Source organism: Sander vitreus, chromosome 2, assembly GCF_031162955.1.
Source record: "Sander vitreus isolate 19-12246 chromosome 2, sanVit1, whole genome shotgun sequence".
Classification (NCBI taxonomy): Eukaryota; Metazoa; Chordata; class Actinopteri; order Perciformes; family Percidae; genus Sander; species Sander vitreus.
In genome coordinates this window covers 20,262,379-20,277,531 of record NC_135856.1, presented here as the reverse complement: position 1 = coordinate 20,277,531, position 15,153 = coordinate 20,262,379, and the positions used below count along the sequence as shown (strand labels likewise).

The 15,153-nt window shown below is 38.7% G+C and overlaps 2 protein-coding genes across 2 annotated transcripts; one reads left to right on the top strand and one right to left on the bottom strand.

The window, feature by feature from the left end:
• Window positions 1-2,570: 2,570 nt before the first annotated feature.
• serping1 (serpin peptidase inhibitor, clade G (C1 inhibitor), member 1) lies at window positions 2,571-6,809 on the bottom strand. Its single transcript, XM_078269326.1, has 10 exons — window positions 6,762-6,809; window positions 6,484-6,592; window positions 6,223-6,390; window positions 5,824-6,111; window positions 5,509-5,724; window positions 4,640-4,783; window positions 4,302-4,505; window positions 4,088-4,227; window positions 3,086-3,308; window positions 2,571-2,818 (listed from the first exon to the last, which is right to left on the bottom strand). The coding sequence occupies exons 1-10, from the start codon at window positions 6,807-6,809 to the stop codon at window positions 2,571-2,573; spliced, it is 1,788 nt and encodes a 595-aa protein (XP_078125452.1).
• A 2,262-nt stretch (window positions 6,810-9,071) lies between these two features.
• On the top strand, window positions 9,072-12,824 carry tmem134 (transmembrane protein 134). The gene is made up of 8 exons (XM_078260604.1): window positions 9,072-9,297; window positions 9,764-10,020; window positions 10,134-10,201; window positions 10,286-10,372; window positions 10,467-10,543; window positions 11,173-11,217; window positions 12,307-12,360; window positions 12,469-12,824. Exons 2-8 carry the CDS (start codon window positions 9,808-9,810, stop codon window positions 12,549-12,551), a joined length of 627 nt encoding a protein of 208 aa, XP_078116730.1. The 5' UTR covers window positions 9,072-9,297; window positions 9,764-9,807; the 3' UTR covers window positions 12,552-12,824.
• Window positions 12,825-15,153: the final 2,329 nt, after the last annotated feature.

The following is a 15,153-nucleotide window of genomic DNA, read 5'->3' as shown; positions in this document are numbered from 1 at the left end:
GAAAGGGTGATTCTGTACTGGAGAAGTTTCTATTTTAGTGGTTGTTGATCTGATGCAAAACAACATACCGTATTATAAAGCACAAAATGATCCATTTCGTGGATTTGTACCTTTACTGTTCAGTGTTCTTGTTCTTATGTCTTTTATTGTCTTTAAGTGACAGTGGCTTTCTATACACCTTCATATCAGACATTAACGTGTCAGTATGTGCGTGTGGGCATGTGTGTGCGTGCATGAGGTCTATGAGAATATGAGTGCCTACATTTTCTGTCCGTGCAGTGTGTCTGTCTCTGTATCTGTATTCACATCACAGCCCATTTCAAATGTCTCCATCCAACTTCACAAGCACAGAGGTGTGAAGAAATAATAACAAAGGACAAGAAGGCACATACAAGTGAGAGGTCCTCCGCTGCCACCACCACACGCCTCAGTGGTGTGAGCGTTCCTGGCTGGGGGGGACACTGACAAGCTGTCAATCATGTGTGCCAGACCCTTTGCCATCTCTCTCTCCTGTTGCCAGACAGTCAAAAAGCAACTTTAAGAATGGAATATATCTTGATGCGTAACCTCTTGACAGTTCTTTTTGACTTTCTCAATGAAAGGCTAAACGGATATTGCTTTTTAGAGGTGCCGTTTGTACCTTTACTTTGCAGCGGCATTATGAACCAGATTTAAACAGGACCCAAGCAGGCTTACCTCAGTGACTCCAATTCTGCTCCAACAAAGTCACAGATGATGCAACATGTTCTCCCTGCACGGCAATATCGCAGCAGTAATGTATTAATTTGAAAATACAGGCATGTGATTGGTCCTGTTATCTGATTAATGAGCATAGGGCTGCCCACAATTTTGAAAATAATCCACCTTTGTTGCATTTTTGAGAGGATGTAAAATGTTATGTAAAAGAAATGTGGCAGAATTCTACACCAACCTTTAGAGGGAGTCATTGCTGTGATCAATGTTGCATTCATCCCATTATTTCTGACCTATTAAATATCAGGTTTGTAGAGGCATATATTTTATCCTCTGGACAGGGGACACTGGGACTACACTGTCTGTGACACAGGATTACCTCCCTGAGATAAACGTTGCAGTTAGTAGAAATGCCCTCCACCCACATGCCTGTTATGTGTCTCGATGCATATCTCTGCATATCGATGGTGTATATGGGCTTGACTATCACTGAATCATTTAAATGCCTGCCAGAATATCAAATGCACTTCCCCGGTTCACCTACGTATCACTATAGCTCTTGCCATACACTGGTTCACAAAAGCACACCCACAGTCGGTCAGTGGCCTCCGGGACTTTTTCTAACTGTTGAATTGATCCGGCCGCTCATATTCTTGGTGTCCTTCAACAACCTTGTGAATGTCTCATCGTTGACTGCAAAAAAAAAGTGGATCCTTCAGTGGTGAATTAGGTTTAGAATAAAAAGGGCTTGGGCATTATTGTAACAGTAGGCTTAAAGACAGTTTCAGTTAGACCTTAAATGACTTTAAGAAGAGGTTTGGGCAAGGTTTATTCTGTACTTTCTCTATGCACATCAGAACTCTCAGCACGTCGGCAGTGAGATAATCAAACCAAAACAACAACATTATGTTATCCTGGCAACAAAGATGCATTTCTGGGAATACTCAGTACTTTGATTGGGGCTAGGCTGGGTGACAGTGATCTAATAGAGTTCACATTTTAGGCTGGATGGCTGCTTATTCCCGTCTCTGGATATGTTGGTTTTGTTAACAGTCACCAAATTTTGTGACTTGTCTATTGACCCCGCTTCGCTTACGTAATCATTTTATCTGCAATACAGCTGCATGTTTAGCAATCACTATCAGCTTGTATAATAGAGTGCAACCATAGCTGATCATTCTGAATGCTGATGTGTTTACAGTCTATGCCATCAGTGTGTATTTGTTTGTTTGTGAATACAATGATTCAGGGTATTTTTTGCTCAGTTGCTGTGCTTTGCCAAGCAAGCTATTGCTTTAAAAAACAAAACCTTTACTGTCATAGATTTTGACACGTCGTCTTCCTTCAATTGATATCGCTGGTAATGATGCAGGATGGCAAAAGGCGAATGAGATGGGGAGTTCACTACTGCAGTCCCTGTGTATTCACTGTCAATGTCAATCACACAGTATGGCTGCCATCCTGTGGTGGGTTTGTGTAACTACTTCGCAAATAAATTGAAGTTGTTTCATTGGTTGTCGGTCTTCTTTTGAATGACACGTGATCCACATTGTGCTTAATTCTTCAAAAACATAAGACAGGCAGCATATGTGTTGGGTAAATATGTGTTTATTCATCATCATCTTTGAAAACAATTCACATCCAGGCCTTGATATATGTTTTTGTGAGGGTCACTGCTCACTTTAGTAACTACTTGAAGCAATACTGATACTGGATTTATTTTGTGTGAAAGCACAGTAAGATAACTGAACGTATTTCCTTTTTGTAAGACAGCCTTTGTTTACCATATATTCGTTTCTTTCCTGCCCTTTTGCCCATCTGTTACATCTCCACTCTCTCGCTCTTTTCTGTGTCTGTCTGTCCTCCCCCTTACTCTCTCACGGCTCGGTCACTCTGCCAATAAAGAGTGGCACATTGGCCTGGTCACTCCACAGCAGCATGATGAAAGGCCGCAGGGCAGAGAAGGAAGGAAAGGAGCGAGAGAATGAGATAGTGGTGACGGCCCCGGCCTCAACTCCTTGTTCGGTCAGTGCGAGGAAGGCTCTGTGTCTGGCATCGTCCAGAACCAACCTCTCTTCAGAGTAGAGACCACACAGGTTAGCATCCTCGAAAAGTGACGACAGTCCTGTTTGGGGAAAAGGGAGAGGAAAGTGCGAAAAGTTGATGGTGGGGGGGGAGCAATAAAGGCAAAGTAAGTGGATCAGAGCTACAGCTACAGGGAGATCAAAGAGCAGAAGGGTGTGCTTATTTCACAAATAAGACTTATATATATATATAATAGCTGTAGATAAAGTAATAGGCTACACAAGCTGAAAGCATGGGTGGGTTTCAATGTGTGGTATTAATGAGCTGAATAAGCCTGGACAGAAAACAACATGAAAGATGAACAAACCTAATTTCTTCATAAGTAAGTTCATGTCCGGCTGGATATCCAGCTTGATTCGGGGCAGAGTGACCTCGATATGCTGAGGAGATGTTGTTTTCACTTGTTCTATCATTTTAAGCACAGCTATGTCCGTCATCCTCTCCTCCACCTGCTGCAGGTCAGTCACTTTGTTGGAGCGAGGCAGCAAAATGTAAAGACTGCTGTCCCCTGTGAGAGCAAACCTCGCCACCTGCAAATTAAAAAATCAAGGTGTGTATAGCAGTGGTCTAACACTGTGAGCCCCCCTCAGACAGCATTGAGACAACTGCCTCCCCCAAGACCCCCGCCTCAAATATTCTATTGTAAAAAGAGTTATTGATAGTGCAACATGAAAAAGTTAATATTATTGGATTTTGTCTCTCCTATTATTATTCTTTGTTGTACTTTGATTCTGGGGCTATTCATGTTCCAAGTTTTGGAACTACAGGTTCCATAATGCTTTGAGAGATGTAATGATGCCATGCAGTCAATTAGCTTGTGAGCTGTGGACTATAACCTGGGTAATGCCTATATTTGTTTACATTTTGGAAAATTAGCACCAGGAAAAGTAATTAGCAGTTCCTGTTTGCAATGTACCCATGAATGTACACACATCTACCATTGGATTACTTTGATACTAAAGCAAACTTAACGTGATAATTCTTAAGCAAGTTATGGAGTCATAAGGAGCATTCTTTTTCTATGATTGTATGGTGGATTTATGGAAGTTTATTCACGATGGACATTTAAAATGATATCCGCAAAAACTAAGTCACACTGAATATAAAAATATGTTGTGAAGTCACATTTGAAGGAGTTACCGTATGACTCGAAGGGGTGCACATTTTGACGCAATTTCACCTTTCACCTCACAGTATCTTTGCCTCACATGTCAGCCCCCATTGCACACACACCTCCTCACAGTTTAAAAAAACTCTGCTGTATAGTCTGTGAATGGGTGGGTTAAGGTGGGTGTTGGCTGTTCCTTACCTGCGCCTTTAGCTCAACAACATATACCATAGCTGCCATGTATTTCTGGTGATAAAGGAGCGGCACATTCACCAGATCACCATCCAGTTTTGTGAAAACTCCTTTCCTGGGTTTCATATCATACTTAACCTTCCACTGACCTGAAGCACACATATACAGTTTATTAGTTTCCACCATTTCCATATTACATGTTGTGCACACAAACTTTACTGACCACTGAAGGAGACAGCGTTGAGCAGCATCAGCTGTGTACTGGGTGATACGGAGTCAACCAAATGTTGGATTTTATTGTTAGTCTTATTAGCCACCCAGCTGTTGATCATGTCTATGTTCTCCTTGCTGTTTTCCAGCAGCCTGGTGGGCTCCGCTTCATAGAACTGAATGGACTGGTTAGTAAAGGACTCGCTCAGATTAATTTCTAAAGGAAGAGAACAGAGAAAGCATTATGAGCTACAGAGATAGAAATCCTTTTGTATACACTCAGAATCACTGCAACCATCTCTTTGACTGCAGAGGAGCTATTTTGCGAGCTTCACACAGTGATAGTAATACGTTGGTTATAGTAGATCTGAGAAGCCATCTGCAAGGAGCCGGCCAACTTCTCTCTCAGCTTCTTCATCTGCAGGTGAACACAGTGGAAGTCATGAGGCACACAGACCGCCCTCTCAATGGCTTTACGAGTGTGATCCCTTGCACCTGAAGGTAATAGGATGAAGAAAAGACGGGGGGGGGGGATTAGATAAACTGTACATTAGAGTGATATTAAAAGCTGCAAAGTATGTCTGACATTTAATATAAGTAGAGAAAAACTTCTGTGACATTTCAAAGTGAGAAACCTTTTTATGTAACTTCCAAGTCATCTAAGTTAATCTTGTCTATGTGTACACAGGTAGGGATAATGTTGCTTTTAGAGCAAATTATCTACAGTCTGCATTATTTTATATTTTTCTTATTGGCAACAAATCTCATGAAAAGACAAAAAACATCAATGCATTAGTCTGTCCCCCAAATACTTCCCCTGCCTGTCGGTGGCTCTCCGCCCTATGCCCATTTGTTCTATACTGCAGGTATAAATATTTGACAAAATGTCACAAAGATTTTTTTAAGGCAAAATAATTTCCTTAAACAGCTGGGCCCTGTAGTTTTAGCAAACTTTTTTCAAACTGGAGGAAATTGTGCCCATGTTCATCGTGGCTCAGAGATGCAATTTTAAAAGTATTTGGACAACAATGAAGTTCTGTGACACAGATGAATAAGCTTAATCAGACTTTTGACACCCAGGCAATATTTCAACTCATTGTTGGCTTCTGGTCTTTTCATAGGATCTGTTGAATATAAGAATACATTTATAATATTCAAGAGTAATTAATAATCATTATGTTGGTTAAAAAAAAGGAAGGAATCTGCTTCTTTTGTCATACCTAACAACAAATGTGACAGTGCCCCGCTAATACTGATAGGAGAGAAGAGCAAGTTGCTGGAGGGTTGGGATTCTCTGAGGAAAGAATACAGCTTCATGGAAAACTCTGTGATGGATTCCTGCAACATGGGTTCCCCTGTGCGACTGTTCTCATCCTGGCAGGGCTCCCATGCTGTGGTGAAGTTGATGCACGAGTGAGGAACATCAGTAGGAGCAACTGAAAGAAAGTTAAGCAGACAGTTAAAATGTACATAAATGTACCTAATTTGTACATGGACTGTGCAATAACATAGATAGAAAATGTTGCTAAACCTGCCTTCAACAATGAGATATACAGAGCTCAGTGACTCCCCCTCAGCAGAACATATGTAAAGTCCAGCATCCGCCATGACTGTGTTTCTGATTATGCTGGTCTGATCATGGTCGAGTGGATAAAGCAGCTCCACTCTTTTATTATCATCTTCAGGATTCACCCTTGTCCTCATGTTGGGACCCGTCTCTTTGAACCAAAGTGCATCGGCCTTTACTTGGCTGGAAGGTGGGAAATAGCACGGGAGGTGAGCGATAGAGCCTTCAGTTACCTTAATGGTATAGCTAATGGATGCTGCAGAGAGAGGCACACATTGTTGAAGATTAGGCCTATATGTATCCATTCTACCCAAATTCAAAATGCTCCACTGTTTATAAAAGAAGAGAAGTGTTCTGTGTTCCTCACCATCAACTCTAATGTCGTATGTCCTTATCATCTCCACATTATTGTCCTTTATCAAACATGTGTACTCGCCCTCGTTGGCAGCAGTAACAGGGGATATAGAGAGATACCTGCCATCCTGTTTAACTCTAGGCGAGCCACTGGACTGATCACTGAGACTTACATCTTTACCTGTATTCAGAAAAAGATCAAACTGAATAAATAACTGTGTACTTTAGAAATACAGTGAGAATAGTGGTGGTAGTTATGGAAATATAATAAGACCATTGAATTTCCAGGTGATGGCCGCTTCAGAGAAGTCAGTTTGAAACGAGAGACATGGCAGCTCCAGAGTGGAACCAGGAACCACCCGGAGATGTGCACATGAAGAAAGCTAAATAGAAACACAATGTTAAATGTGTGAGGGAAAGCTGCCAAATTCAACAATTAAGAAGGATTAGGTTTAAGCCCTTTGGTTAACCAGTATATTAATGGCTGTAGAAGATATTGGTAAACATTCTGCCTATAAAGAATCTCATTTTACATTTCTTAGGTAAGTTTACCTCAAAAATGAGCTGCAGCAAGATGCAAAGTACAGCCTGTAGTTTCATCTAAAACAGGAACAGAGCAAAGGGAGTAAAATGAGATTGGCAAATAGTTGATGGAGTTGTTTTGCAAGTAAGGATTTCAAAATAAAGTGGCACCAAGCCCTAAAAAAGATCAATAATGTGGCGCAATCTGTGAAACACAGCAATGTTGCCCATTATTAAAACTTTTTGAACTGTGATCATTTATCTACAGCTATCATTTGCAATAAGTACACTCTTAGATTAATCACATAAAACATTTCATATGATAAAGTATAGTTGTTAATAACAGTAATGTATACTATTTTGTAAATAATATTGCTTTGGTTCAGTGATTAATCAACACAAAAAGTCAGAGAAACATTAAATAACTCACACCTCTTGAATTTCCAAATGTAGGCTATCCAAATCCAGTTTTTTTCCACCAGTAATGTTTCTGCCACACCTGATCACTGTTCACTCCATCTACCACCTCTGACTGTCTGCTCCTCTAAACTGCATCCAGCAATGACTAATCTGTGATTGTTGATTTAGAGATGTTTGTTTGTATAATGCAGGTCCTCTGACTTGCTGGAAATCACATGATTTCACATGTCAACAGATTCCAAGTTGGATGATTTATATTCCTGTTTTTGTTTGCCTTCATTGGATTTATTTTTTGCATTGCAAAGATATTTTTTTAACTATGATATGAGTGCTTAAGTTGTTTTTCTCATCAATTATACCTGCTCAATCTTGACCAGTGGAACATAGTTATTAGTGTGAGGGGGTGGATAAGCAGTTTCGCTTTGGCTTGTTTTCAATTTGCATATACAATGTTTTTGCCTAGTGTTTTACATAATTTGATTTTGCCAAAGGTAACACAGAACAGTGAAAGCTGAACTGAACATAAGCTGAGTTTGTGCTAATTGGCAGAAAACAGTGTTGCGGACAACAATCACAACATATCAGTGAAGTAAAAAAATGATGGAGACAGTGTGCCAATAAGTGTTTTAATGGGATCATTACATTTTATTTTAAAATTTAAATTAGAGGATGAACCCCTTGAGATGCACCATCTCGTGGATGAGGGGGGGAGCTGAATGAATTATTACATTTTTAAGTACAGTTTTATTATTATTATTAGTGGGTATTGGTACAATCATGATTGCCAGCTGAAGGGACTTTACCCATTTTGATTTAGCATTACGGCCTACTTTTTTTTTTTTAAATAGCAATCAGTCACTTTATTTTAGCACATTTGTCACTTTTTTACATTAATGAATGTATGTTAATTAATGTAATGTTAATTCATTTAAAATACTTTTGAGGTTTGGACTATTAGTTGGACGAAACAAGCATTGATGAGGTGTCACTATTTTCTAAAATTTTACAAACCAAACAATCAATCAAATCCATTGATAGTGATAATAATCCTTCAGGAAAATGATTAGCTGAAGTCTTATGTAAAATAGTTGAAAATTTGCTCCACCTCCACTACAACAGTAAAATGTTGCTTACACATTAATGCATCAATGATCATCTAATGATAGAATTATAACAGTCACAGGGGCCAGTACTTTTAACTTCCCCTTTACTTTAATATTCAAGTACATTTTCCTGATTATACTTACAGACTTTTACTCAGTGGTGGAAAGTAGCCTACATTTACTCAAGTACCGTACATAGGTTCAATTTTGAGGTACTTACTTTACGTGTATATTTCCAGTTTATGCTACTTTATACTTCTACTTTATACTTCTACTTTACTACATCTCAGAGGGAAATATTGTACTTTTTACTCCACTACATTTATATGATAACTTTACTTACTTTGCAGATTGAGAATATTAATACAAAATATAATCAACAAATAAATGATGATGTATTATTATGCTTACATTCATGCAGCAGTGAAGTAGGCCTAAATAAAATCAGCTCCACCTTTAACAGCTGCAACGTTAAAGTGATGAACACATTGAACACAATTATAATCTAATAATATAATACTTATTATTCTGGGCCATTCTGCATAATGAGTCGCCTACTTTTACTTAATACTTTTGTAGCCTACTTAAGTTACATTTTGAATGCATTAAGTATTTCTACACCGTTACTATTTTTACTTAAAATATTTGAGTACTTCTTCCACCTCTGCTTTTACTTCAGTAGGCTAACATTTGAATGCAGGAAAAGTACTCGTAGTATTTTTTTTTTTACAGTGTGGAATTAGCAGGCTACTTCCCACACCACGGATCTCATGAAATCGGGTGTCGATCGACAAACCGACACTCGATTAAGTGGACTGACTCCCGAGGAGCTCTTTGGGCGTAATCAGACGTCTGTAATCGAGAACCGGGTGTTAAACAAAAAAAAAGCAAGAGACTCAAAACTTTTACACAATCTTTTTTCGCACTCGAGAACAAAACAAGCAGTGGTCGAAAAGCTTTGTAGATACTTTGCAGAGTGTACGAGTATGTGACCAGTGTCTTCACAACGTGAAGTCGAGTCCAGCCTCCCCGTAGAAAAGACAGTAAGTTTTCCTCCTGGTCATCTGATCGACTAGCGGAAAGAGCACAAACAATGGCAGAGACCAACAACACAGCCTGTTAGCTGCTGGTTCATTTTAGTTAACAAATATGTAGGCCAAATCGAAGCAGTACTGTAGCTATTTTCTGACTTTATTCGCTATTATAGCCTTATACAAATGGGTTATGGTTCAGTTTATATGATATGGAGCTCTAAACTATGTTTTTGTGCGTATAGGCATGTGTGCGCTTACTTTAAATGTGTAAAGAAAAATGCCCAGGTTTACAGGAAAAACAATTACGCAAAAAAGTCCATAAAGTAAACTGTTTAGCTCCATAACTCCTGCACTGTTGGCCTGGCATTGTGGACAATGAATGGCTCTACTAAAATATATACCATAACATGTTTTTCATAGCTGTGAGTTCATATATAGTGATTACATGATTTTATTTTTAACTCTGAATCCACAGTGAGCATCAAGCCACAGGACCTCAGGGTGTAAGAGGCAATCACCATGGCAACGCAGTTTAGTATCGATGATGCCTTTGTATTGGAGGGAGATGAGGAGGGAGCTGTTTCTGATGGGGAGACGGAGGGATGGAAGGGCAGAGACAAGGACAGAGAAGGAGGAGAGATGACATTTGGTCCTCTAACTTTCTCCAAACCTCAGAGTCATCCCTCACCTCCTGCTGTTGGCTCCCCTGAACACAGTAACCTAAAGTATCAGGTACACATAAAACCTACAGTGTGTACAAATATATGAAGTGTGTATATATATATATATATACTTGTTGTTTACTTGAAACTGCAACTCCTTTTATCATCTTGATGCTTTCTTAGAATCTGGAAAATGAAGACGCCTTGGGCAGCAATGGCAATTCCTCTTTCAATAACTTCTTTAAAATCAGGTGGGTCCTATAGGTAGAACTATTGATTTGTTTTTTACATGTGTTTTGAATGTGATATAAAGTAGGTTTCTGCTCTCTTCACAGTGACCCTGCAACTCTGTCTTACTGCAGCTCCCAGTGGTCCTTCAGCACCTTGAGTTCTGTCACACAGCTTTCTGCACACTGCTGCGGGTCAGTTCAAACAACTCAAACACACACACACACACACACACATTATCACACTCACAACAACAAACCCAGTAACTTCATTTTTTTTTATATTTAGGTGGGTGTCCCATCCGCTGGTGAAGAAAAACAGAAGAGTTGTTCTTGCTTCATTCCTTCTCCTCATCACTGGAGTTGGTAAGTCCTGAGCAGAGCTGTTTATTACGCGTTAAAATATCCAACCAGATTTTCTTTTTTGCTGTGATAAAGTCTTACCTCAAAAAGAAATACATTTATTTTATTTCTGTCTTCTGCTCCTGTTTTTCTCACATTTTCCTGGGTTTCTCCTCATGATTATTATAGTGTCACAGTAATAATGTATGGCCATAATGGCTCTTACCCTTTAAGACTAGTTGCTTGAAATATACAGTAGATGGTTCAGGAATTAAAATGTATTATCCTTTTCTCTTTGATGAAGTAGATAAAATGACATTGAAGTGACTAAAATTTCTATGTCTAAACCAAACTATTTTATATAATAATAGAGTGCTTCATATGAAATTGTATATGTGCTCCATTCTTTTAAAATACACACACTGCTTCGAATAGTTTTGCAAGTTTAGGCCAGGTAGTTTGTTTAGTGTTGTCAGTCATTGACATGCTTGGCACACTGAACTTTGTCCCCTTGTTGATCCTTTCTCTCTTTTTGCGAGAGTTATATAGGTTCTATCTATCTAAGTATGTGTGTATATGTATATATATATATATACACACACAGGGTTGTGATCGGCAGTCTCAGTGATGTACTTTTGCATTGTTTCTCTTAGCTCTTATTTTCACAGGTGTTGTCATACAGCTGAATCCAAATGCAGGTAAGAAAAACAAACCATTTAGGTTTGTCTGTTTGCAAGATTACCAGCAATAATTTAACATTATTAATAAGCACATTTTTCAAAAGAAAAGTTTTGCTTAAAACATCAGAAAGCTGTAGGTTGTTGTTTGAGCTGATGCAGAAGCAGAAAAGAAGTGAAGAAACAAACATTTCATGAAACAAATTACTAACAAATTAAACAAATTGCCAAATCAGACAGAAATCAACATTTTACAACAAAATACTAACTCAAACACAAAACAAATTAATGAATTGGAAAATAAACTACCAATTACAAAATATCTATTTGATTAAACTAGGGTACATATAACTAAAAATATATCTTTGTCTCTGTGAATTACATGGTAAAAATTCAGAACTGTATGTTTTAATGGGAGTCTATGAATGTGTATTCTGTCTGTGTACTGTTCTTGTGACACCATCCCATAGACTCTGCTTGGTTGATGGTGAAGAAGCACCAGCCTTTCAAGGCCAAAACCTTTTGATGATAAAGAGCATTGTTTCTCAGTCTAGCACATATCTCTCACAGCTCGTCTTTAAGCTCTACTTTTACAATTGTCAGTGAAATCCTTGGACATCAACGTTATAGTTTAAAACAAATTCGGGAACTTATAACTTGGGACACCTTTTCTGCTGCCAAGTACTGCACATTAACCTTGTTTTACCATTACTATTAAATTACATGTTTTAAAAGAAAGAGAGAAATAAAAAAGATAAGTAATGACTTTGTAACCAGTACACATTTCTTATAAAGGAATGGTTTGACATTTTGGGAATTTACACTTCAGTTTTCGTTTTAGACTGATTTTATTACCTTTGGACAGAGCCAGGCTAGCTGCTTCCTCCTGTTTCCAGGCGTTCTAAGCTAAGGTAACAGTCTCATGGCTGTAACTTCCTATTTATTGTACAGACATGAAAGTGTTATCAATCTTCTCATCCAGCTCCTGGCAAGAAAGCAAATTAGCACATTTCCCCGAAATTTCAAACTATTCTTTTAATGTGTTGCATTGATAAGTGTTGGTGGTTGTGTCTTTGCTGTGGATTGTACCTAATGAAACTGTCCTTACAGGTGTTTCAAGTGCTATATTCTTTGTACCTGGATTTCTTCTCTTCATTCCTGGAGGTAATTTGATCCTTTGTTTCCTAGAACTTTTATTGTGCTTGGCTGAACCAGTAACTGCATGCCTTGTTTTGTTGATATTGACAGTGTCATTCCTTGCATTTCCTACAGTTTACCATGTGATATACATCAGCTGTGCTGTCCGAGGAAGAAGAGGCTTCAAATTGTTCTACCTACCTTATTTTGAAAAATGAGACATGAGACACTACATTTTCACTACGTTTCTTTGTTTGCTATCTTAAAATGAATTGTATTGTCACTTGTAACAAAAAATGTATTGTGACATGTTTTTTTCTTGTCATTGTAATGACCACTACTAATTCAACCACTTGGTGCCTCGACTATTTCCACCTCATGAACTGATAATGCTGTGTGTTTACACGAAAAAGGAGATTGGTCTTGCCTGTGTTTTCTAGGTTGTGTGAATAATGACTGTGAAATTACAATACAACTTTTGTATATTTTAATTTGTGTCAGTTGAGATTTTCTGCTTGCAGAGTTTTCTAAACAAGGGCAAAGTGAGTTCCAAAGTATGCTATAGACCTGGGGTGTTTCAAATCACGAACAACCAGTGACAAGGTTTGCATTTAAGAACTAAAAAGTTCACCAAAGGCAAAGTTGCCTCTGTGGCTTGTGTTAAAATTCTTTAATGCCCATAGGTTTTATTAGTAAATCAGTGGCCGCTTTACAACATAACTCAAGTATAATTGTTGTAATGCACACCCTCCAGCCAATCAGAAACAATAATTCAATTCAATTTTATTTATAGTATCAAATCATAACGAGTTATCTCGAGACACTTTACAGATAGAGTAGGTCTAGACCACACTCTATAATTTACAAAGCCCCAACAATGCCAGTAATTCCCCCAAGAGCAAGCATTAGCAGTAGCTAATGCGACAGTGGCGAGGAAAAACTCCCTTTTAGGAAGAAACCTCGGCAGACCCAGGCTCTTGGTAGGCGGTGCCGGTTGGGGATGTGATGAATAGTGGCAATAATAGTCACAAAGATAATGTAACAGTGACTACAAATGGTAGTCGTAGTAGTTCATGTCATAGCAGGGCACTGAAGGGCGTTACAGGATGTAGCGTGGCACAGCAGAGCATGGGTGGACGTAGCAGGACGCAGCCGGACACTGCAGGACATCGCAGAGCGTAGGGCCACAGTGACAGCTCAAACCAAGATCTTGGTGCCACCCTAATCCAAGGGAATAATCTGGGCGAGAAAGAAACATAAGGACTCCGGGGAGTAAACTCCCCAGAGCTAGGTTAGTAACAAGCATTTCTGGGACAAGGATGCACACTAATGAAAAAAGAGAGGAGAGAGCAGCTCAGTGTGTCACAGGAAGGAAGGGACTTCCCCGGCAGTCTAGAACTATAACAGCATAAGAGAGGTGCTAAGAGAGGCAGGTTAAGGAGAGGAGCCTGGTCGGGCAAGAACTCTCCCCAACCGGATCGGGCTGTACTGGCCTGCCTCCCTCTACTCGCTCCCTAACTATAAACTTTATCAAAGAGGAGTTTTTTTCAGTTTATTCTTAAATATGGTGACAGTGTCTGCCCCCCGGACCCAGACTGGGAGCTGGTTCAACAGGAGAGGAGCCTGATAGCTGAAGCCTCTGACTCCCATTCTACTTTTAGAGACTCTAGGAACAATATGCACCCAGACTATTGCATGAAGCTGTCCATTGCCATCTGCTGGTTTTCAAATCAGTTACCACTTCAACTTTATAATAAATTAATAGAAAATGATATTTTATAATTAAAAAAAAAAGTATTCAAGTAAAGTAGTTGCATGGAGTACCCGCAATTAACTGGTTTTCACACTTGCTTTAGCAATCCCTAATGAAAGCCAGTATGAGAAAGGTAACTTTTTCTCAGGATAATGGTTCTTCAATTGCAGTTTCATACCTCTTCAGTCCTCAGGGAAGCCCTGCTATTTTTCAATCAAGAACTACTTAACTTCTCGAGTGCCAGTCTGTTATCACCCCAGTAGGATAGACAACCATCAGAACCCCATGATCCTTTTGTGGTCATTTTTTAAACATCAGCTGCTATGTAGGGATTTAGAAATCTACAGTAAATGCAGTTTTGGCCTATTTAAACCGCAAGAGTCATAATGAGGCTACCAGCAATCATTTTCGCAGGAGCAAGGTGTGTGAAAAACGTGAGGAGGCCAAGAGATGCAGGTCCTTTTAAAATATAAGGAATACAGGTAAGAAATTAAGCCTGCTGCTATCATTTCAAAGCCAAAATCAATCTATTCAGATTTATAGTACCACACTGGTGGTGATAAGAAACCACATATTAAGTATGACATTTACATAGAAAAAGAGAATGCATCATACACTGTAGGTTCATGATTTGTACAGATGTACAAGTGTAGTTTCTTAACATACAGATACATAGCGTTGCAAAGACTATGTCAACTGTTTTCATTGTGGCTAGTCTGTGGATTATTATTTCTGTAAATTGATTTTGCTGTTGATGTGTTGATATGTGTTATTTTTCATGCTGTCAACAAACCTATTGAATTGCTGTGGCTCCATGTCACTAGAGGTTAGTAAAAACAATCTGTTTTTATTTTATTTTTATAAAAAATTAAATAAAATAAAATAAAAATATTTAATTTTTTTATTTGAATAAATTGACTTCATAACTTATTATAATTATTATTATTATTATTATTCCGATCTTTCACCACATCTTATAATAGAAGCGTATATTACCCACATATTGCTTGTGATGTGATACGGTATGTGGTGTGATTCACAGTGGTGGAAGAAGTATGCAGATACTT

Coding starts and splice junctions, on each gene's coding strand:
- tmem134 (XM_078260604.1), top strand. CDS start 9,808: ATGGCAACGCAGTTTAGTATCGATGATGCCTTTGTATTGGAGGGAGAT. Junction 10,021..10,133: donor ACAGTAACCTAAAGTATCAG/GTACACATAAAA, acceptor ATGCTTTCTTAG/AATCTGGAAAATGAAGACGC. Junction 10,202..10,285: donor AATAACTTCTTTAAAATCAG/GTGGGTCCTATA, acceptor CTCTCTTCACAG/TGACCCTGCAACTCTGTCTT.
- serping1 (XM_078269326.1), bottom strand. CDS start 6,809: ATGAAACTACAGGCTGTACTTTGCATCTTGCTGCAGCTCATTTTTGAG. Junction 6,112..6,222: donor ATACGACATTAGAGTTGATG/GTGAGGAACACA, acceptor CTCTCTCTGCAG/CATCCATTAGCTATACCATT. Junction 4,506..4,639: donor TCAGATCTACTATAACCAAC/GTATTACTATCA, acceptor CTCTTCCTTTAG/AAATTAATCTGAGCGAGTCC.